The sequence below is a fragment of the Anneissia japonica genome, unplaced genomic scaffold (genome assembly GCF_011630105.1).
Source record: "Anneissia japonica isolate Jap-2015-1 unplaced genomic scaffold, ASM1163010v1 scaffold284931_len208951_cov167, whole genome shotgun sequence".
In the NCBI taxonomy this organism is placed as follows: domain Eukaryota; kingdom Metazoa; phylum Echinodermata; class Crinoidea; order Comatulida; family Comatulidae; genus Anneissia; species Anneissia japonica.
This window is the reverse complement of record NW_022703742.1, coordinates 161,450-185,812: the sequence shown is the minus strand read 5'-3', so window position 1 is coordinate 185,812 and position 24,363 is coordinate 161,450. Positions and strand designations below refer to the sequence as shown.

General features: G+C 33.1%; 1 protein-coding gene across 1 annotated transcript; it reads right to left on the bottom strand.

Annotated features, from left to right (window-relative positions):
- Positions 1-5,088: 5,088 nt before the first annotated feature.
- Positions 5,089-21,664, bottom strand: LOC117104531 (slit homolog 2 protein-like). Its single transcript, XM_033245387.1, has 5 exons — positions 21,380-21,664; positions 16,510-16,581; positions 16,012-16,071; positions 14,598-14,666; positions 5,089-5,164 (listed from the first exon to the last, which is right to left on the bottom strand). Exons 1-5 carry the CDS (start codon positions 21,577-21,579, stop codon positions 5,089-5,091), a joined length of 477 nt encoding a protein of 158 aa, XP_033101278.1. The 5' UTR covers positions 21,580-21,664.
- Between the last annotated feature and the right edge of the window lie 2,699 nt (positions 21,665-24,363).

Below are 24,363 nucleotides of genomic sequence, written 5' to 3'. Positions count from 1 at the left end.
GGACTTCCTAGATCTAGTGCATAAAACGGTGGTTCTGCTCTGCAACAATTTCAGTTAATTTATAATCATCTTGTAAATGAGCTTCTGTAGTAAATCTTATTTTGGCATTTTATGCCTTTTTAATTGGTCCACAGGGCTTTCTCATGGGTATGTACGGTTTGTTTCAACCCCTTGGTCATCTTCGATGGAGTTGTCAGTAAGAGAATCTTCGTCACCGGTTCCCAACAACTCCTTACGGCACCATGATTATCATTAACTGGTAATGCAGACAGACTGTGACTTAATTCGTCCTCTTCTTCTAGTTTATTTAATGTGGCCAGCTTTTCCTCTTCCACATTAATTTCGTCTATATCTCTAACAATTCCTTTTGATGCTGCTGCAGACATTGCACTCTTGCTTGAAGGTCGAATTCCTGTTTTTCTAAGGCCAGTTTCCTTTTAACTGGTACTGGTACTGGTATGTGCATTTATAATGCTCCTCTTCCTTGCGGTTATAAAGCGCAGTTCTTTTTCCTACTCGTTTGGTCCACATGCTAAGTGTTGCTGCTTGTAATCAGCGCAGGAGCAGGCAACCCCTGCTGCAATGAAATTCAGCCTTCCTTGTAGAAGCTTTTATATAGGCACGCTCCGAAGCATCGCTTATTTTAGAGAAAGACGTTCTAACGCTCCCCCCCCCCCCAACCTACTGCATTTAATGCTGCTTGGACGACTCATCGTGTTCATTCCATAAATGTAGTTCTTAGGAATTTGAAGTGCGCCCTTTGTGTACTCTGGCAAGTTGCAACACGACTTTTCCGATGGACCTCGAAGTATGGTTACAGTAACTCGAGCGAATCGAGATACTCGAATTTTCTGCTTTAGCTGTACTGCCCTGATTCGGAAAAAGGCATTAACTACATTTTTTTCCAAATTGAGGTTTTTGCCTTACATGATTCATGAGGGCATAATCTATCACCTTAATTTACTAGAAAGCCTAAATATGTTTTATTAAATGGGTATTATCTATACATACCACTACAAATAATTTGGAATAAGGCATTAACTACACTAAAGGCTACAATACAGCATTGAACGGTTGACTTCTCACATAGACAGGAAGCTTTGTATCCATTGGCAAAAAGCGCTATATAAATGTCTATATTTATCGTTCAATGATGATGAAACATATAATACCTAATTTGGTTACTTACAAATATTATAATCCTTTGTTTTTAAGTTTACATATTTGAAATAATTATTTTGAATTATTTTATAAAAGGGTTGCCCTAAATATGTTTTTAGTGTCTGTCACATTCATGAGAATTTAGGAATATAATTTCAGTAGCATTATTATCCAGTGACCATAACGATGATGATAGTGATTATGAAGATAATTGAAACAGCTTGGTGTGGCATTAGATTAGAAACATAACGACTTTTTAATTTACCTCCAAACTTACCTTACATATACAACCCGAAGCCACCCTCAACACTGCCCCCAAATTCCCTCCCCCGGCCGGAAGCAAACCCACCTAAGCTCCACCAGGATTAAAATATATAAAACCCACTTCATCTATTTTATTATTTATTGGTTTACTTTGTATACCTTACATACAAAACATTTGTTCAACATTTCGAAATACTAATTTTATTTTTTCATCAAATTTAGAATATATTTTTAAGAAAAATTGTTTTTTATTTTAAATTACAGCGATACACTTACAATATTCATGCACTAATTAAAAATTCATCGATACTTTTAAACATTATTGCAGATAATGCCCAAGTGTTAAATTATTAATTGCTATCTATAGGCACAAATAATCCGGAAAAAGGCATTATCTGCATTTTGACCCCCCCCCCAAAAAAAAAATTAAAAAAATCAATAGAAAGTATATGACAATTTTTTTTAATAATATAGTTTTAAAAAAATACTTGAAAGAATTGAATATCATCTGTTTTTTTCTTTGGCTAAAGCCATACGCGTTTTGTTCATTTTCTCAAAACCAGGATTTTGCAGATAATTACGAAAGCCTATCCGTGCCACTTAAGTATATAAAATCATCAAAATGTAATCCGAAATTTCGGATTAGTAATTCGTTATTTCGAATTAGTAATTCGTTATTTCGGATTACTAATCCGAAATTCCGAATTAGTAATTCGTTATTTCGGATTACTAATCCGAAATAACGAATTAGTAATTCGAAATTTCGGATTAGTAATTCGTTATTTCGGATTACTAATCCGAAATTTCGAATTACTAAATCGTTATTTCGAGTTAGTAATCCGAAATAACGAATTACTAATTAGAAATTTCGAGACATAATCACCATACTTATAGCTATTTATTGAGATCCTGTGTAAATACTGTTTTTCTTTCTTTTCTCACTGTGGTAAATAATTAATAGATTATTAAACACATGCCAATATTAAATGGACAATTATGTTAGTTCTTTTTAGTTGTAAGAACGTTATGAGTAAGAACGTTATGAGTATGATTCATGTGTTCCTTTCAAAATTACTGAACAGTGAAACCGAGTGAAACGTGTGAAAACTAGGGCAAGACGTTACCGCGTCCCAACTCTCTCTCTCTAGGCCTACGTCCTCGCTCCTGAGTAATTCATTATTTCGAGTTAGTAATTCGTTATTTCGAATTACTAATCCAAATTTCGAATTAGTAATTCGTTATTTCGAGTTAGTAATTCGAAATAACGAATTACTAACTCGAAATAACGAATTAGTAATCCGAAGTAACGAATTACAAACTCGAAATAACGAATTACTAATTCGAAATTTCGGATTAGTAATCCGAAATAACGAATTACTAATCCGAAATTTCGAATTAGTAATTCGTTATTTCGGATTAGTAATCCGAAAAAACGAATTACTAATTCGAAATAACAAATTACTTAATTCGAAATTTCGGATTAGTAATCCGAAATAACGGATTACTAATTCGAAATAACGAATTACTAATTCGAAATTTCAATCATAGATTCATAGTATGAGAAAGCTCAAGTCCAATTGACTAGGGTAAATTTATAAATGACCAATTGTATGATAGATTATCTGTATATTCAGGTCGACTATTCAAGCTCTCAAGTCAATTTAACAGGTGAAGGGGGTATCGATGATATAAAAATTCCAATGGTTATATAAGTTAATATTATTGAACCTTAATACTACTTTACAAATCACCGTTCATAAAGAAAACGGACATTTCACTGAATATTGCAATCGTCACACTTGTACGGTACTGAACGCACCCTCCACTAGCCAACCAGGGACCTCACTGACTTCACAGGGACCTACATGCACGAACTGACGGTGTACAAAGAGAACCTGCAGTTGGGCTTGCATTGAAGGCGGTGCCTCACGATGATATTATGCGATTAAACAATTAGGCCTACTGTTCCCATTGGGCTCGAGACTTCGGTATTTAATTGTTGTAACGTTTTGAATAAAATATCCATAGTAAATATTTTTTTTAGCGTGGCGCTAAGATTTTAAGAGTGGTGCAATCTTTGCAATCATTTCGTTTTTTTTTGCCCAAGCGTGGCGGTCCCACCACGATTAAGTCAGAGCCGTAGATAGAAAGAGTTTGGCCAACTTGGCGCATGGGCGCCATGTTGTCACCAAACAGCGTGTACGCGTTTAGCTTTATAACACTTTATAAAACACTGATGCTGCATAAACTTTCTTTTATTATTCTGTTCATGAGGACAATTCAATTATGGGATTTTAATATATCCTATCGCGTTAGTTTGTTTTGTTTTGGTGACAACATGGCCGGTGTAAGTCATGTGATTGCGATCCACCCAATCACACGCGCGTACAACAGAATCCCTGAAACCGAGTTGGCCAAACTCTCTCTATCTACGGCTGGCTTAAGTATAGCTGGCTAGACCCCTGCTAGATCAGATAATTATATACAATGAAGAGTCTTGATTAAATAAAAAAGGGTAATTTAATTAGATATACAATAATGGAGACGCAGGGATAATGGTATGTGGTGGGAACAAGATAATTAATCTAAAGTGTGAAAAACAATGTACTGTAATATCGAATTGGGTAAAAGATACCCATAATATTGATAAATATAATAGAATAGAAAAACATTGGATAAGATAGGCCTAATATATAATATTATTATTGTTATTATTATTAACCATTAAAAATGTATACAATGAAATTAACTGTATAGGCCTAGATTTAAAAGTAAAATGCAGAAGTCATTAGCACAAAAGTGAAAATTAAATAACAATATAAACAAATCTGAGTAAGAAACATGGTGTACGCAAAAATAGTGATGATGGAGAAAGGATTTGACGGTGATATGGAAATGAGTCAAGTTTGTGAAAATGTATAATCACTCAGAATACCTGTCACAATTAAAGCCTAAAATTTGAGTATTGAATTGGATAATAAGTTTGAGCTCTCAGCGTCTTTTGTGGTCGAGAGATGAATACATTGGATGTTGTCAATGCAGTGGCCAGGAGAGTTAAAGTGGTCGGCGACAGGGAACCCTTTGCTCTTACTACGGACGGACTGTTTGTGGTTGTTCAACAGAATCTGAATTTAGTCTCAGTTTCGCCTATATAAGAGCCATGATCACAGATAATACACGTGAGGAGATATAATTATAACGTTTGATGAGTTACATGTTAGGGAAGGGATTGATAGAAGCAGTGGTGGCGCAGGTGGTAGAGGGGCAGGGGAATTTTCCACTCTGTCAGCCGGCCTGGACTCCCTGTCGTCGTTGAATCAAAATTTAAAGAAATTATTAATTTGCCTATCCAAATAACGTTATTTTGACTGCAAATCCCTAATACTGTTGTTTAAAAGCACCTTTGGACCATACTTAGCCATAAAAACTCTCCCAGTGTACTCTAAAGGTGAGTTTAAATTCCGTGTCGTCAACCGAGGTTTCGTCGGCCCCTTGGTTTAGACCCCTCCGTCAGACATGTCGGACCCCTTGTCGGAAAGCTGTTACAATTAATAAGATGCGTAGGCCCGTGAAATGGAATCGCGCTGCCATATTTCGATACTGTAGATGTGTATAAGAGACAGGTGTTGTGTGTGTGTGTCAGTATACTATTAACTGGGATACTTACAAGTCAGAAAGTTGCGTCGTGTCTTTAAATGTTGTGTTCTTAAGGACATTTATTCTATTGTTTTCCAAATTCCTAAAAAAAAAAATGAAATCCGAAATTTTAGAAACGGTTTTTAACTTACCTGCTCTAGTGCATAGGGAACAAAGAGCATATTTTGTTTGAGATTTTTATGATTTTAATGGGCTAATGTTTCAGTTAATTCGTTTTTTAATTAGATAAAGAGGTCAAAACACAAGAACATTCTTTCAAATAAAATTGAGCGGTCCTCTGTAAATATCGACCAATTTCTGAAAAAGATGGCAAAACTACAAAAAAAAAAATAAATAAATAAATAAATAGAATAAAAAATAACAATATTTTCTTCATAGTTTGGTTATTGATTAAATTTTAGGTAAAAATTTAAAAAAAACAGATATATTAAAAAAAAATTGTTTCCATGTAACAGACATAGGTTTACGACTGTTTACGTCAAGTGACGTCAAGATGCTAAAATAACGATACACCATTTGCGTTTCTACAAAACCTATTAGCTAAACGATACGTTAGCTAATAATAATTACCAGATCACAATTAATTTTGATACAGTATAGATATGTAAATATGAAGATATATTTTTAATCATACAAATCTCCGAAAAAAAACTGAAGAATAACTATAAATACGTGTGAGTTTAAAAAAAAATAAACTTGGCCTTCCATATAAAATAAACTACGCCCTCAGTAATGTTTTTTTTATTTTAACAAGCGGAGCGACGGTGGTAACCAAGTGAGGTGAAAGTAAAGTTTGTACAATATTGGGGTACCGTATTTTTATCGCACTTGTATGTGTACCTAGCCAACACCTAACCTATATAAAGAAAAACATAGTGTATAGCTTATACAAAATTATTTCATTGCTATTGATTGCCTCATGTTTAGTAAGTAAGCGTGTCCCACTGGGTCCCATTGGCTTACAAAAAAATAGTTTGGTTGTTTCATCTGCCAGCTTTGAATTCGTCAGCCAAGTACCGTTGGGTCAGGCTGACCGTCAGCCCGGATTTACTTACCTAAATAAAGAGACCAACGACGATTGAGAAGTTCCAGAAAAAACGTCTTTATAAAAAAAGTAAAGTAAACCTTCATGAAATCAATTATTTGTCTTTGTCTCCTATTCCCACATCTCAAGTTAGTATAGATGCAGTTCAGTAACCAAGTCTTGAAATATCCGTATACAACATTTCCGTAGAACTTAATAGAGTGCAAAAATGAGTTGCATAAATTGCAGTTACAATATAGTAACAGCTCTGGAATTTCAAACGAACGGGGCAGGAACATTTACGGGTCGCTTTTTCTTACTTTTCACAATACTTCATCGTTAATCTCACAAGTATGTCTAGGAACAATGTAACCAAAGATTCTGATGGAAAATTAATTTGTTCTGTACTTGACCTATTTATTGGTGAGTCCACAGCCCTATGATAAAATTCCGTAACCGTTTTGATTTAGGTAATATTCGCTGAGATGAGAAGATACCAAATTTAGGGTGAAGGCCTATAAGATATTGAAATGCAAACCTATTTTTGCTGGTTGACGTACGTCTCTGCCAAGTTGAAGGCATTATTAGCACAAAGGATGAGAATGTGACAACGGACGATTAAAAGGATTACAATCATTTACTAATACACTGTACTTTTGTTCTAATACAAAGGGACTGCTACGATAATAACTATACAAACTTTTTATAGGTTTCACTAATTGTAATCTAGCTTGTAAATAAAATGGGAAGCTGAAGTTGAAGGTCAAATGCTAGGTGCATAAGTGCGATAAATTGCGGTAGTCGATACCGGACGTTATACTGTACAAACTTATTTTCATACCTCTCATGTACAAAATTTTATACCGGGTCGTTTGGGTACCGTCGCTTCGCTTGTTAAAATATATTGATCCGATTAAAGGGCGTAGTTTATTTTATATGGAAGGCCACATTTTATTATTTATTAAACTCACACGTATTTATAATTTTTCTTTGGTTTTTATGAGATTTGCATAATTTAAAATATATCGTAATATTTACGCAAATGCAATTACAATATTCAATCTTAGGAACTCCTGACATGATGCAGCTGTTTCCTTAAAAGAAGTCCTTAATCGCTTCAAAACGGGAATTGATCAATCAATAGCATAGCAATTTGCACCATATGCAGGACGTGAAAATATTTTCATGAAGCTGTTACAATTAATAAGATGCGTAGGCCCGTGAAATGGAATCGCGCTGCCATATTTCGATACTGTCTTGGCAAAGCAAAAGGACTTTATGTTTACTTCACATTTGTGGTGCATTGAGGTTTTAATTTTTTTTTAAATGTATTATTTGGCATTTGCCTTGTCATAGTAGAAAGGGAAAAAATCAATACACTCATTGGAGTGTGATCAGTACACTTTCTGTTCATGGAGGAAATACACGTCGTAGAGTGAGTTTCTTTTCACAATCTCGATGGCGAATGCATGCGTAGAAACTACATATTTTTGGGCACGGCGGCTCAGGTTTGGCACGGCGGGTCTACGAAAGGGCTATATGCGATTCCCCTGGCTTACCGCTCGGCCACTCGCCCCTGCACTTATCACTTGGTATTTAAATAATACGGGCCCTTTGACATATTTTGATTTTAAAATCTAAATAATGTGGAGCCATAATAATAATAATGATATTAAAAATAATAATAATAATAATAATAATAATAATAATAATAATAATAATAATAATAATAATAATAATAATAATAATAATGTAAATAATATAATAGTTAGCCAAACAATTGGTAGTTTCTGAGTATGTCATAATATAGTAATTAAAGAGGGCGGAAAAGAGTAAGTCCAGTGGGCGATATTTTTTTTCCTATACGAGAATTGCCAATAAAGAATTAAGCAGCCTGATTGGCTGTTTTATGTCACATGACTCAGTCTGGCATGCAACACTTGTAACACGGAGTAGTGCGAAGTTGAGCCATTCTTTAATAAATAGAAGCTTGAAACCTAGAGGTCATTAATTGCTTACTAAGTTGCAAGAATTGCCACCTTCATTAGGCTGTTTATTTCAAAGAAGAAATATTTACTAAGATAAGCCATCATGTCTCCTAGATAAGCTATTTCCACTCACACCATCCTACTACTATGATGGGCTGTTATTATCAAACAAAGAATTTGATGTCATCAAGTATGGAATTTAAACTTGTTGTACAGGGGTTAACTGAATGTAAGTATCAACATTATCGTTTCAAGTGTGTTGTTTCCCCACACACAATGGTTATTTTTAGAGATTTCGAAATACATGTATTCATAATAATACACAGTGTAAGAAGGCATGTAGAGCCCACAAATGTAAAAATCTACCACAAATGTAAAAATCACCACAAAAGTCAAAACATTCAACCCGCAAATGTCAAAATAACCGCAAATGTGATAACATGTCAACCACAAATGTAAAAATAACCAGAAATTTAAAAAAAATGGCCCACAAATGTAAAAATCTGCTTAACTTCAAATGTAGTAACATTTCACCTACAAATGTAAAAATCTCCATTTTTACCTCAAATGTCATAACATGTCAACCGCAAATGTAAACATTTTCCTTAGCACTTAAATCCTTACAATATTCAAAGACAATATATAAAATTAACTGCTATAGTAGAGCAGCCTAAAGCACCAAGTTGCGCATCATGTCCTTATTAAACACTGTATATGTACCTTTGATGATTTATATTATATTTATTCAACAGTGTTAACTTCCTTCAATATCATATATAATATACGACAGTATTTCTAGCCGTATTTCCAGATTTATCTGGCCGAACGCCCTCTTGAGGCATAGCATTGTGTAATACAATGTTCCCGACAAGTATTAGGACCTGTTCAACCACGAAGCCTTAGTGGTCTAGTGGTAGGACGCTCGGCTTGTCAGGTTCGATTCCCGTGGGAAGCATTTTGTTACACAATAATTTTTTCATAGGACTTTATTCCTTAAAAAGCTACAGGGTAGCCTACGAAGTTCCGTCATGTCCTTATTAAACACTGTATATGTACCGTTAATAATTAATAAGGTCAAAAATGTCATTTCTGATCTCTTTTTGGACAAAACATTGCAATAGCTTAAATAGCAACATGCATATTTTGAACAACTTGAGGCCAAAACTAGGTGTCCATGACCAATGGTTATAGAGGTACCGTACTCGCGTAAAATTTTTTTTTGCACTTTCTAAGGGGCGCTTATTCAAACGGGGCGCTTATGAAAACATAGTGGAAATTGAGGAGGCGCTTATAGAAATAGATGGAAATCTAGGGGTTCTTATGGGAAATTATTTTAATAATTAAAAATTCAAGAGGCACTCTTTGAATGAAAAAAAGATTATATAAGGACATTACGAATGGTGGTTAGAAAAGATAATCGTCCAGAGAACATGGCTCATAACAAGAATGCGTGAATATTTACATAACAGCAAAATAGCAGATGCAATTAGTCGTGGGTAGTGGTTAGCTTGTTGGCCATCGGCATTGAGATTAGCAGAATGGCAGGATCAATTTATTTTTCTTGAAAACTCAGATGAGAATGTGCTTAAGGTCGAAAAAAAAGAAAAAGAGGAGTAGGACTAAACATAGACAACAAATATGTAAAAAAGATTAAAGTTGGAAATATACTGTCTGTCTAGGGATCGGAGCTCTCATCTGTCTAGGGATTAGAGCTCTCATCTCTCCAAGAGAAATATCCTTATTTTGATATTGAATGAAGAACAATACGGTATGTTTCCACTCTACAGCTCAAATCATGCCAACAACCATAGTCCCAAGATTGATTGGATTATTGACTTGCTAAAAAGAAAATCTTATTCAAACGGGGCGCTTATTTGCGCGAGTACGATATAGACATGCTGTAGGGTCCTTTGTGTCAAAGGTCAAAATGTCATTTCCGGTCAGTTTTAGAAAAAATGTTGCATTAGTGCAAATAGATATATATGTTCCAAACAAATTGAGGCTGAAACTTATGTATCTATGACCAACGGTTATGGAGATTTAAATATCCTACAGGGTACCTAAGGTCAAAGTTTATAAACTTCATTTCCGGTCACTTTAGGACAACATGTTGCATGATAGGAACATGTATGTTCTGAAACATTTCAGGCCCAAATTAGGTCTCTGTGGCCAACTTTTGGGCAAAATTTTACATTAGAGCAAATAGAAACATGTATCTTCTGAACATTTTGAAGCCAAAACTAACAGTTTTGGAGATATGGATATGCTGGTTCATGTAGGCACAACGGTCAAAAATGCCATTTCCGATCACTTTTGGACAAAATGCTACATTAGAACAAAAAGCAATATGTATGTTCTCAACAATTTGAGACCAAAACAAAGTCTGTACGATTTTCCATTGCCAAAATATATGGATCCCGTCTTTTAGAGGCAGTCATTTCAAATTCAATATGGCGTCCATAAACTTGGCACACAATTTATTTTTTTTTAGTTCACACATATTAAAGATATTTTGTGCTAAGTTTCATGCTTTGGTAATAAAGTGCACAACTTGGCCCTTAGCTGCTCTACTAAAATGCGCAACTTGGTGCATTTAGGCTGCTCTACTATAGCAGTTAATTAGGGTCTTTCAATAACCTAAGGATTTAAGTGCTTAGGAAAATGTTTACATATGCGGTTGACATGTTATGACATTTAAGGTAAAAATGGAAATTTATGGTTAAGCAGATTTTTACATTTGTGGGCAATTTTTTTTTTACATTTGTGGTTATTTTTAACATTTGTGGTTGACATGTTATTACATTTTCGGTTATTTTGACATTTGCGGGTAGAATGTTTTGACATTTGTGGTTATTTTTACATTTGTGGTAGATTTTTACATTTGTGGGCTCTACACCCCCCTCCCCCCACTTTGAAAAACATTCCGCCAGCCCTGGGATATATATCGTACATCTGACTTAATTACCTTAAAATATTCATTATATACTTTATAAATTTAGTACAGTTTACTTCTCTAAAATTGTAGGGATTTAATTATGATCTTAAATGCCTGAAAATGCTTCTATATTTACCTTAACTAAAACTTTTGTTGGAGAATACTGAAAATGCTTATTTTGATCTTTGACCTTAGTAATCTAACATTCCATTTTTATTTTATTGAATCATTTATTTATTTTATTTCACGCAACAGCGTGAACTCCAATAACAATGAGCATAAATACAATACAATATAAAAACCTGACCTTTAATATTATGTTACAAAAAAAAACACCTCCCTCTCTTATCAGTTTATATTCTTTGAAAGGGTGATAAACAAATATTTTTTATGGGGCCTAATCTATATAAGCCTGCAGCTGTAATACAATTATAAGTAAGTTAAGCTAGTTTGAATTTTTTTCTCTATAAACTGGTCTATATACTTCTGAGAAAAAAGGCTTTAAAAGTACTGAAAAAATTAAAGAAAAATCACAGCAGGAGTCAAAGAAACTCCATAGCAACAATACAGTTATCATTGAGCTATAATTACGATGACGTTTTCTACGGTTGCTGGAAATAGGTTGAGGAGTAGAAATTATATATTTTTAAGTCGATAGTCCCGGGGGTTAATTAGTGATACCCCGGAGAAATTGGTTATACCTTTATAAAGTTGAAGCATCCAAGTACTGATTATTGCATTCCCAATATTCTGATGAATTTCAAGACATGAACTGCTTTGTATCTTTTGAATTCAAGGTTATTTTCTTCATTCAGGTATATACTAAATATAATCAGTACTCTGGTGCCATTCTCTACAAAATTACCTTTGAAAGATATTTCAAAAGCAATAGTAATGTCGGCACGCACGTTATTGTTTGATTAGTTGTTTAAATATTTTGTACACAATTTCAATGATGTTGTGTAAACATACTTCATTAATACGTTTTAGTTCTACATCACTAAAAATAGTGCCGATGACTGTTCTATTGGCGTCAACTTTTTTAAAGTTTCAATAACCACGACTAGCTTCTGTACTCAACCGCAATCTACATTATCTGATCCGCTTTACCGCCAGGAGGCAAGATGACTGTTTACCAATTTTTGTCCAACAAATCATGGAACAGTTTAGTAGTCTTTAATTAATTCAAGGCTATTTCCTTTATTTAGGTCATTTACGTAAGCTTCGTACCACAGTACAATTACACTAAAAGTACTGTTGGGACATACTTTAAAGTTTGTTCAACTATTTTGTACACGATTTTGAATGATTTCATGAATACGTTTTAGATATACTTCACTGCAAAGCACCGAAATATTCTCAGCAGGTCAAATAACCTGGCTCTGTGACTATTTTACTATTTTATAAATAGTCTGTTTGTTTATTTAGAAATCACATAAATATACCATACGAGTACTATTAAACGTATTATTAACTGATATTTTTCATTTATCTAGTTGGGGGTCTGAGTTTGTGTAGTGAATAAGTTTCCAATGGTTTAATGACGTCTGAGGAGGTTTTATTTTTTTTTTCTTTAAAACAGCCATACAATAAGCAGTGGAACAATTCGAGAGTGATAATTACATCCGGATTAATGAGATCGAAGTGGTCCATCATGAATGGAAGCCAGGGGACCAGAAAAGTTCGGTGATAAGATAATTTGGCTTCATACCTTCCAATTAAATTACCTACAACAATTGTTTCATATGCGTTTCATGAATTTCGAGTAATGCAAATAGGCCTGTTAGTGAAGCACCAGGCAGCTACCATTAAAGGTGTTTCACGTCCCTTTACTCGAGTCACCTAGATAGGGTCCTGCATTGGGGTAGTGACGGTGACCCCTCAGAGATTTGGTACACAGTATTGTAGCGATTCTGCCAGGACCGGGCATATGAATTCTTAGGCTACGTTTTTGCAACAAAATAATCCTTCATTGCCAATTCTCATATAGGAAAAAAAAATATTGCATCCGGTGGAGGAATGGTGGGTACTACTACCACGAGGTAGGGGGAGCTCTATTGAAAATCGAATAGCGTTCGGAACTCGAATAAAATTGCGTTCGAAACTCGAACATGCGTTATACAGACGCAGCACGCGTTCGCCACTAACGCCTTTTACCGTAATTAAAAGGACGCCCTCTAGAACATGGCAGTACTTTTCGAGATCAACGACATAACACGGTAACTCACTCCAAGAGTTTTTTTTTTAGTGTTTTTAGTGTAATATTATAGTAGTATAACGAATATTTATATGAAAGAAAATTTTTATGAAAAATCAAGATACACTACAATAATACACACATCTGCATATTGAAGAACATAAGATTAAATTCAAAAACAAAAACTCCTGTATAAGGCAGTACACACGGGCTCCCACTTGGAGCCTATTTTTGTTGTTTATATTTCTCTTGACCTTTTAATACCTGTTTGTTTTAAGTTCGAATTGCTATACATTGTGTTGTAAATGTTTTATCATTTTGCTTCTATTGCTTTTTAATCTGTTTTAAAGTGTCCCTGCCCATTGTTGTTAGTTGTCCTCCACTTTACCCCTTTGTTCGTTTGGTTTTTTTTTTTTTTTTTATTGTTTGAGATGTTATACTAATATTTTATTATGTATTTTTAACGTTAAACTTCAAATTGTTGTTTTCGTTTTTATTTCAAATTGCAATAAAGTGTTATAGTATACATATAATCATGTATATGTGTAATGTAATGGGTTCATATTTTTTCTTTAATATAAAAAATGAAGAAAAATGAAGCGGGACTGTCCAGGCAGCCCCAATACAGTCCTACGGCAATAATAATCATGCCTAACTCCTTTAAACTTGCTCTCTTAGGAACATCCATCACATGAACATTAAGAACAAGTCTAGAATCGAAAGTGACACCAATATCAGTTGCACGTTCTACAGCATTAAACAAGCATCCAGGAACAATTCTTATTTTTATTTCCACCTATTCCACTTACCGGATCAATCACATGCTATATCAATGTCGTAAAAGCATCAGGCTCAGTATTGACTACTCTATGAAATTTTGTATCATCTACAAACATACATACAGATGAATGAACAATACAACCATTTCAAAACATAATAAATAGAACAGATTCAACAACGCTACCATGAAGAAAATCCCACTACGAACATTCACCCAGTCCGCAACTCATCCGTTGACACTAACGCTTTGTACCAGAAAGAAGTTCTTGAAACCAACTTAAAAATCTGCCTCTAATACGGATTTTACTCATTTTAAGAAGTTTATGATGCGGTATGCTATCAATGGTCTTGTTGCAATCAAGATAAATGCAGTCAAAACAATTCTAATTATCAAAATAATATAACCAGTTTCCAAGACATCAATTAATTTACGAAAACATAATTTTTCATGACAGAGAATATTATGTAAAAGATAAATTGAAGTAATCCTCTCTAATAGGCCTAATACAATACAGCTGTTGAATTATAATTTTCATTAAGAATAAAGCAATTTTAATATTATATTAAACCAAAATATTTAAAGGAACTAACACTCGAATAAGCTCAGTTAAGTCTTCAAAAGCACCATCAATAGATTGAATGTTGTTGTCTGTAGCAGATCTGCAAAGCCAAAAAATAAAATATACCTTAAAAAATGTTCATTATTTCTTCTCATGCTGGAACATTTTATGTAATTTTCAAAACGTCAGTATACGTTTTAATTGCTACTGAATTGAAATAAAAATCGATTGACCTTATAGACTATAATAATATATCTTTTACTGGACGAACTTTCATCCATGTCCCAGAAGTCTTGAAACCTTTTGAAAGCTTTACATTTCCGGATAAAAATCATTTGCAATGTACAACTGAAGCATGTTTTGATAGAAAACGCTTGTAACATTATTTTGGTAACAAACATTCAATAGACCGAATTAGTGATCAAAGCTAGTATTGTATAGTGGGTATAACATCAAAACCCGCCGCTACGTGGCAAATTTACTTTTCTCAATAATATGCCTACACTCAAATATATGTTGACTGTTTTTTAAACTTCTCAAACTTGTTTATTTGTACATTTTAATGTACATTAACCTATCAAAAAGCCTTGGTAACTGTTAGGCCTAATAAACAAAATTTGACTCGTTAAATTTGAAGTGGAGTTAAAGAAACATATGGAAAGCTTGAACATTTTTGTACACAGTGAGCATAGCTTTGTAGCGTAAATACGGCCTGGGCCTAGGCTAGAAAGTCATACAAACAACGTTACTCGTTGTAGTCAAAAGAAACATATTATTCTACGTGCCATTCAGCAAATTACATTTGTCCAACAGGTGAAATTTCATACAGAGATAGGCAACATAGGAATGGGTATGGAGAGTTGCCAAATTAATTACAAACAAAAGCTCCTTCATTATTCGTAGGCCAAATAAATTAAGCTTATGCAAAGAAATAAGAAAGCCAAAAGAAGAGTGGGAGCTAAAGAGAGAAAGATAGGATTTTTTTTCATGTAACACCTTCATATATAATGTACATCAATTACAATATATCTAATAACAACCTTGTGCCACAAATGGCTTTCCTTAGGTCTACGCATGCATACACAGGTTTAACGAAACATTAAATACATTAATGGTATTTCGTGTTATGAGACCAAATATTTTAGATTGTGTTATTATATAAAGGCATTGCAAAGGAGGTTAAGCTTGGTACCAATATTATTATGTATACACATTTTATCTATCTAAATGTGTTTTTAGTTTTAGATTGCACATGGCTTTAGCGGAGATATAAAGCTTTAAAAGGGTTTTCGGAGACTTTTTGCACACCCAATAAAATATTTGAACATTAAGAACCTACAGTGAAAGTTAAATTATGTTCAATGACAATAGTGTAATATGATAAATCATAATGCTATTTACGATACAATTTTGCAGACAAAACATCACAAGATAGCAATACATACATGAATTTGATTCCTTTTGGAAACTTAGGTAAAGTACTCAGCTTGTTAAAGTTTAAACGTCTGTTAATGAGAATACATTTAATTTTTAATCAATCAATACATTTTATTCCACAACTTCTGTTACAAATAAAACAAAAGTTACAAATTAATAGAAAAGAAAAATCACGGCAAGCAAAGCTTAATTATGATAATCTCTTTTCACACATGTCGTAATAAAGTTATTATTCATGTCATATTATCGCATTAGTGATCATAATGCTAAATTTATTTTAAAAATGGGAAAATAGATAGATATTGGATTTATTGTTGAACTAAACATTATTCATAATTACGAAACTAATTTTGCGTTAAAATGAAAAAAAAAAATGTTCATAATTGTCATCAATGTAAGACAATCCATAAGAATGGGATTTCTGCATCAACAAAAGTGTCCCCAAATACTTAATTTGAGTTTATATCTAGGCCAAACAAATGCAGATTAAAAGTTGGACGACTTACATATCCGTTAAGTGTGGCAGTCGTTGCAACGTGTCATCGTCTATCTCCGTTAAATTGTTTCTCTCGGCATAACTTTAGACAAAAGACAAAACAACAATTTTGAAATGTTAATTCAGAATAATCAATCAAAGGATCATGAGTTGATGATGACGAGTGGAGGAAAGGTTATGTTAAGTTGGATTATTACGAGCAAAGCAAGCACATGACTAGAGCGTACAAGGCCCTGACGAAGTCTTCAATAATTTTGAAAACATATTAAAAAGCAATTTTCAATTGTTTCCTCTAATGTATTTCTTATTCTTTTTGCTCCATTATTCTTCCTTGTTCTTCTATTTCCTTACCTGAAATCTTCACAACCTCGCTGATATACCTAATCATTTCTATAACAATTTCTATATTACAACACACGAAATTCACATACTACCAAAAGAATTAGTTGCTTGCTTTAAGTATATTAGATATTTAGGCCATACTTTTTACCCTTCTATTTATATAATTCCTCCTTCCAATAACTATGTTTTCTAACCAGCAAATCCATCGTGGGCAGGAGTAAGGGGTGCTTCAAATTAGGTTTAATAATATAATATAAAACAATAGTATTCTATAAATTTAATGACAAATTCTACATGTATTTGCCACTAATTTATTGCTAACAGGAATTAGAATGGGATTTTTTGAATTTTTAAAGGAATTTTCATTATACAGTACTGAGAAAAAGGTTACTCTCTTTGGTTAGACCATCCAAAGTTTGTACAAAGCAAGAATGATTTTTTGTACATAACGGTAATTAATTTGCCAATTTCTTCAGGGATTCCATAGTTAAGTAGAATAAGCATTATGATTGTCCGGTTTACACTACAGCTATAATTATTATGCTATCTCTAGAAATCTTCAGCTCTTCTTATATCCTTCTAAAGGCTATAATTTTGTAATGTAGTTGATTTGCCATTGCGAAAACCATTCTGGCTACATATGAGGATTGAATCATTATGAGGTAAAATCATGTTGAGAAGCATCATTCTGTACAACTTGGAAGAAAGCGCCGTGAGTGTGATACCACTATAGTTTGATGGTAATGAAAGAACACCTTTCCTTGGTAGAGGTGTAATTGCAGATCTGGAGAAAGCCTTTGGCTTATTTCATGTTCCCATTGCACAAGTCGAGCAATGGTAGGTAAAAGAGTGTACACTTTAAAATGATGGCTGGTATATACCAGGGCAAGGAGTTTTCAAGGATTTAAGCCTGTTCAGTGCTTGTATTAGTCCATTCATGGTAAATGGTCCAGTCTTGATAGGAAGTTTATCAGAGACATTGCAGGGGAAAAATGTATCATCAAATTTTACATAAACCGAAAGGTCTACGGATTAATCTCAGATAAGAATGTATAATATATTCTTCTCCAAGTATCGAAATGCACGCCAACGTATCGGGATTATCTCGACACGATGGCGTGAATTTCGATACTTGGAATATGTTTTATACTATCTTATCAAGTTTTACATCTTATTTAGGATTGCCAAGTAGGTTGAAAAAGTTTTGAAACAGACATTATTAGTAACGCGCCGTTCTTCAGATGTTTGCTTTTAATTATTATAACTGCAGAAGCTTTGGTTCTTGTTATACGGTACCTCATGCAGAACAACCCAAGCAGCAGCTTGTTTATGACCTCAGTGTAGGATTGATCCAGGGCTTCTTTTCCTGGTTCAGATGCATTTGTGTTGTTTTGGTAGAACAAGCACTGTGTTTCATAATGTATTCTTTAGGGCGGCTCTGCATGGTTGATGATGCAACTTTGAAATTTCCCAACCAAATCAATTATATTATATAACTTAAAGAGCAGAGTGAGCATAATACAATGGTCCACATTATTGCTTTCAATTATATCAGATAAGATGAGACAAGATAAGCTAAAATAAGATAAGATAAACTATATTGTCATAATTTAAACAGGTGAACATAACATTAATATTATGCTTTATGCAATTTCAAAATTTAGAATTTTTACAATAAAAATGGATAAAAAAAAAACTGCAAAAGTAATTTCATATTTATAAAATATTTAACGTGATTAATATAACATATTTGAGAGTCGTTATCTTTTAAAATGTTATCTTTTAAAATTATAATAGGCTATGTGGATAGATTTGAAAATGAAAGACTTTCTACGTCACTTGGTCTTACACCGGAGTGGCCTTAGTCTTCCGGATTTTGTTGTAACACAGATGCTATTATTATATGACTTCACCTTCTAACACTAAAAACAGACGATTTGATAAGGTCATAGATGGATGTTATTTGGTCCTTAGCCATACATTTTGCAATATGTACATCCAAAAATGATAAACTAGGCTGTATTTAGGCAGAATAATATTAGAATAAAAAGGATACAGGTTATTTATAGAGATATTTGACAGGCCTATTAATAGAAAAGAACAACAACAGCCAAGCATAAACCATTTAGGTATAAATAAAAACAAATAAACAGATAATAAAGTAATTAAAACGCAACAGGAGAGGAATCTGACCATATTTCCCTTCTTTTATATTTCAGTAATAAATTTTCATCGCATCATTCCGCTTTCTGTTTCTGGATACATACATACATACATACATACATACATACCTACATACATACACACATACGCACATATACATATTATACATAAACACATATACACATACACACACATACATATATTCTAATTAAAATTCAAAATTTTAATAACCTCCATTGGGAGCACAAAATAAGTGACATTAAAATACACAAAAATAATTTGAAATGGTTTCAATAAATTATTAATACCATCAATCTCATTTAAAAATAATAAAAACTGTCACTGAGGCCATCAGTCTTACAAATAACATATTTAAAAGGTTTACACAATTAGGATCGAAACTTATTATTAAACAAAATAAAACAGATGGATGATTTACTAATGTTTAAGACCTTTTCAATTAACGTGTTCTTAGTGTCTTTTTTGAACTATTTAATAGATGTGAATAAAAGCGACTTGATTTAGAATTACTGACGAAAATCTGATATAGTAGGTTAACTTGCTTACTTTTTATCACTTCAATAATGTGGGGTATATTAAGAGCATGTAACAACAATGTGTTTCTGCAGTACTTTAGAAGCCCTAAGGCAGCATTGAATAATTTAGACTGCAACACATCAAGTTCCTGAATATCCGACTTTTCAAATGAATAGATTCTAAACCATAACTTAAGATGGGAACCATTATAGAGTTCCATTTTTTTTCACGTCAACGTTACACCATTTTACATAACCCCACCCATTTCAGAGCATAAAATGCTCTTTGACACTTGCTTATTCGTTTTTTAACATGATATTTGCCTTTAAGGTCACAGTGGTTTTTCACGCCAAGGTGCGCAAGTTCATCAGAACATGTTAGCTCAGAGTCAAATAAATGCCACGAGTGAGCAACATTAAATGGTGTTTCACCAAAAAAAAAAAAATGTGGTGCAGATAATTTTGCTTGGGTTAAATCTCAGCCTATATGACCTAATATAAATATCTGAAAAGTCGATCAGTTTAAATATATATGTATATATGTATATATAAATTCTGGAATACATGAATTAAAATAAATTAACCTATAGGCTTATATATAGGCTTATAAAATGTACAGATAAAGATATATATACACATATAAATAGACATATACAAATAATGGTATGTTGTTATTAGAGAAAGCAGGGAAAGAATGAAAGAAAAGAAAAGAAAGAATTAAAACTAAAAGAAAGAAAATGGAAGAAAAGAAAAGAAAAGTAAATATAAGAAAAAAAATGAATGAATTTTTAGAAAGAAAAAGAAAGGTTATTTAAGGCAACCTAAGAAATGGTAAAAGAAAGAAGAGGACAAGAAAGAAAGAATCAGGATACGAAAGAATCGATAAGATGAGATAAAATGAATATATATGAGAAAAGCATAAGAAATGAAAAGGAAAGAAAAGAAATAAAGTAAATACAAGAAAAATCAAGGATACATAGGAAACAAAGGAAAAGAAGAAAGATAAGGAAATATTACAAAGGTAATTTAAAGCTAAAGAAATAATGCATAAGGAGGTATTAGAAAAAAGCGGAAAGGATAGAAAAGCAAACTAAAAGGAAAAGGAAGACGAAAGGAAGAAAAGATGGGTAAATAAGAATCACAGAAAGTTAAGGAAGCACAGAATGAAACTGAAAGAGAAGTTAAGTAATTAGACGGTTAGTTAATACTAAAATAGAAAACAAAACCAAGGAACATGAAAGTGAAATATAAGGTCAGCTAACATTTGATAAGTCTGAGACGGTTAGTTTTCTTTCCTTCCTTTTTTTTTTATTTTTTTTTTCTCTAGGGTCCTACCTTTGTTTTGCACAGTTGAAGCTTGTCAACTACTCTAATAGTCAATGACAACCACTTGTTCTGTCGATTCAGAACGGTTAAGAACTTTATAGACCCCTCTAATTCGAGATCACTTTTCCAAAGACCAAAAAAACTATCTTCAACCTTTTAACACAATGATAGCCTCCTCTAATTGGAGACCAACCCCGAGACCGCCCCAAATGTTCAGGTCCCATGGGTGGTCTCGAATTGGATGGCAAACTGTATATAATATAATATATTGAATTTGACACTCGGCTCTACTAATACAATTGAAATAGCGCAGTATAAATGCTTATAGATTATGCTTAAATATATGTTTTGGTTTTTTTTTATTTATATACAGGAACAACTAGCGTAATATTGCAATGAATGAAAAAGTATTAATTGAAGTGTAACATTCGAGTCTATAAATATATTATGTGTCTAATAAAACAAGTTTTGAAACTGACATTTGGCTGTTAAATTAAACTGGTCAATGCTTACAGGTGTGCAGTATTTACCGGAATTCCGTCCGGTAAATTACGGAGTCCAAGTCCCGTACAATTAATAGTCCAAGTCCTGCCATCAATCAGGCAGCTACACACAGCAACCGAACTGTCGTTTCCACATGCCGACTGTGTTGAAACTTTGATGACAAGTTGTAGAATCAGAGTTGTCCGAAGTAAAATATTCATTTCTGACATTTACGACCCTGTATTAAAACTATGGGTCGTCAAGATATTATGCAGGTTCGCCGGAATTGTGTACAGTACAGTATTATCATGGATAGTGTATATGGTGATAATGTGCCGTGTCATTGCATGCATCGGTGGGATTCTTGTTGGTGACCAGAAATAAGCTTTCTTTATTTGCTTCCGTGTAACGTGTGTGCAACAACTATCGTTTCCTGTATCGGAACACCGTACCACGAATGAAAACTAGTTCTGTTTTTTCCAATGATATTAACCTTCATATGTATGTAAATATATATATTAAGCAAGTATATTATAACAGGGGCGGATCCAGAGTTTCAAGGAGAGGGGGTTCAAAAAGATCTTAAATAACCCAAACAAAACAAAGGTGGTGGGAGTCCTCCCCCGGGAAAATTTTGATTAATATATGGCCGGAAATGAGCTTTCCCGGCTTCTGAGGTATCTTTTAATGACTTTTTAAATTCAAGGTTTCCCTCTCTTGAAAAAGGTCAGGTAATTTTATCTCATTCTTAAGCCTATACATGAAGGAAAAAAAATAAAAGACATAGGCAATATATTATTATATTCCAACAATATTGAGTAGTTGGATACGTAGTCTTGCCTCCATGGATCGGTAGGCCCGAAGAACGCATTTTCGTACATAAATTTTTACGAGTCGTCGAACCAAAAACAGTGTTTGATAAAATTTATTTAATTGAAGGCTAAGCCTAGTTTGCCTGATCTGCCACATATGCCCAGGTAGGTTAGCATGCCTTATGTAAACCAGTGCCCATTAGTATTAATTATTACGTTTCTTCAAAGAAGGGGGTTCGTACGAACCCCTTGAACCCCCCTGGATCCGCCACTGTATAATAGTTGATAATAATTTTGGTCAGCACAACCCAAAACATTCTCTCTAAACAAACCCAAAATTTGATTGAAATAATCTCACCCAGAATTGGGGTTAGTTTGACTACAATATTTAGCACATAATTTAGGTCAATTTTTTATCCATCTACCATGTATTTTATAGTACTAACAATGACCGAGTGTCCATATTTTGTCTGCCCTAAGGCCTACCAATCACCAATGGAAATATAGACTAGAATTACTATGTCTGGTGTAAAACAGAACGTAGAAGTCATGTTGAATATACAAAAACAATTTTTTTGTAAAGTAAAAAAACCATGAAAATAATACTAAACAATAACATGAAAACCAACTCGTCGTCAGTGAGACCCATGGCTGCATTTGTAAGAGCGAGAGTGATATTGGAATTTTTTTACTATTAAGCTAAAGAACGCGGCCGCGAGGTCAACGCAATTTAAGGTTGTCAATCTTGCAGTGGTAAAAACCTAAAACGATTGACTAAGATAGTAGTGTTTCGTTATGGAAGACAACTATTCTAAAAAAGATCCTTGTAACTATTTATAATCTGATCTAACAATTAGTGATTAAAAATAAATAATAATACATAATAATAAATAATAATATTCAATAATATTAAATAATAATAAATTATAATAAATAATAATAATAAATAATAATAATAAATAATAATAATACATAATAATAATAATAATAATAACAATAACAACAACAATAACAATAACAATATCAATATCAATAACAATAATAATAATAATAATAACAATAAATTATTATTATTATTATTATTATTTTTAATTATTTTTATTGTTATTATTGGTGTTATTATTATTGTTGTTTTTATTATTGTTGTTTGTATTATTGTTGTTATTTTTATTGTTATTTTTATAGTTATTTTGATTGTTGTTGTTATTGTTACCCAGTCAGCAGCATGCTGACTGGGTTCTGTTTCCGAGCAGTTTCTCTTTCTTACTCAGTGGGCTTTCTTTCCTTCCTTCCTTCTTTGTTATTGTTACCCAGTCAGCAGCATGCTGACTGGGTTCTGTTTCCGAGCAGTTTTTTCTTTCTTACTCAGTGGGTTTTCGTTCGTTCGTTCGTTCGTTCGTTCGTTGTTCCTTCCTTCCTTGTAAAATAACAATGTCTTTAATTGACTCCTGTAGACTTACAAAATACACTGAGTTTAAGATATACAAACCATAATTTCTTTAATTAAAAAACATCAGCTGTACTTCATTGGGTAGGGACTTGCATACCCCTTCACATATTATTTGGCTTAAGTCTTTACTGTTACACCTACAGTCCTGTTTATATCAGCATTTTTGTCGATAATTATAAGCCTATTATATTAAAGCATCACTAGAGTTTATAATATAGAACCATATTCAAGAATCGTTTGCATCAAGCATGCATATAAACCAACATTCTTTGTGTATTGAAGCAGCATCTCTCCATAACCATGCATTTTCTTCTCTAAAATCTTACTAAAATTTAAGATAGTATGAATTCTGCAATTGAACAAATCAAGTTCGAAATATTGAATCACAATGGCTTGTTGGCATTACATTTTTTCGGAGTTCCACAATTGCTGAAAGATACAAAAAAAAATTCTTTAAAACAGAGCTGAGCGAAATATGCATTTCATAGTTGTTGGCATTTTAAAAATGCATTTCATAGTCCTTCAATGGCATTTCGAAAAAAGTTAATGAAAACTCACACTATACAGGTCCAAAAGTCAAAAAAAAAATCAGGGGCAGGGGAAAATTGTCTTCTGTTAATTAAAATATGCAAAATGCTACTTTTGTTTAAATTGTCTTAATGAAGGTTATTTTGCTGTCTGTGTTTTTAGGCAAAGAATGAATTAGTAAATGTACAGTACATAAAACATTCCTACTCAAATTTAAAATCTGT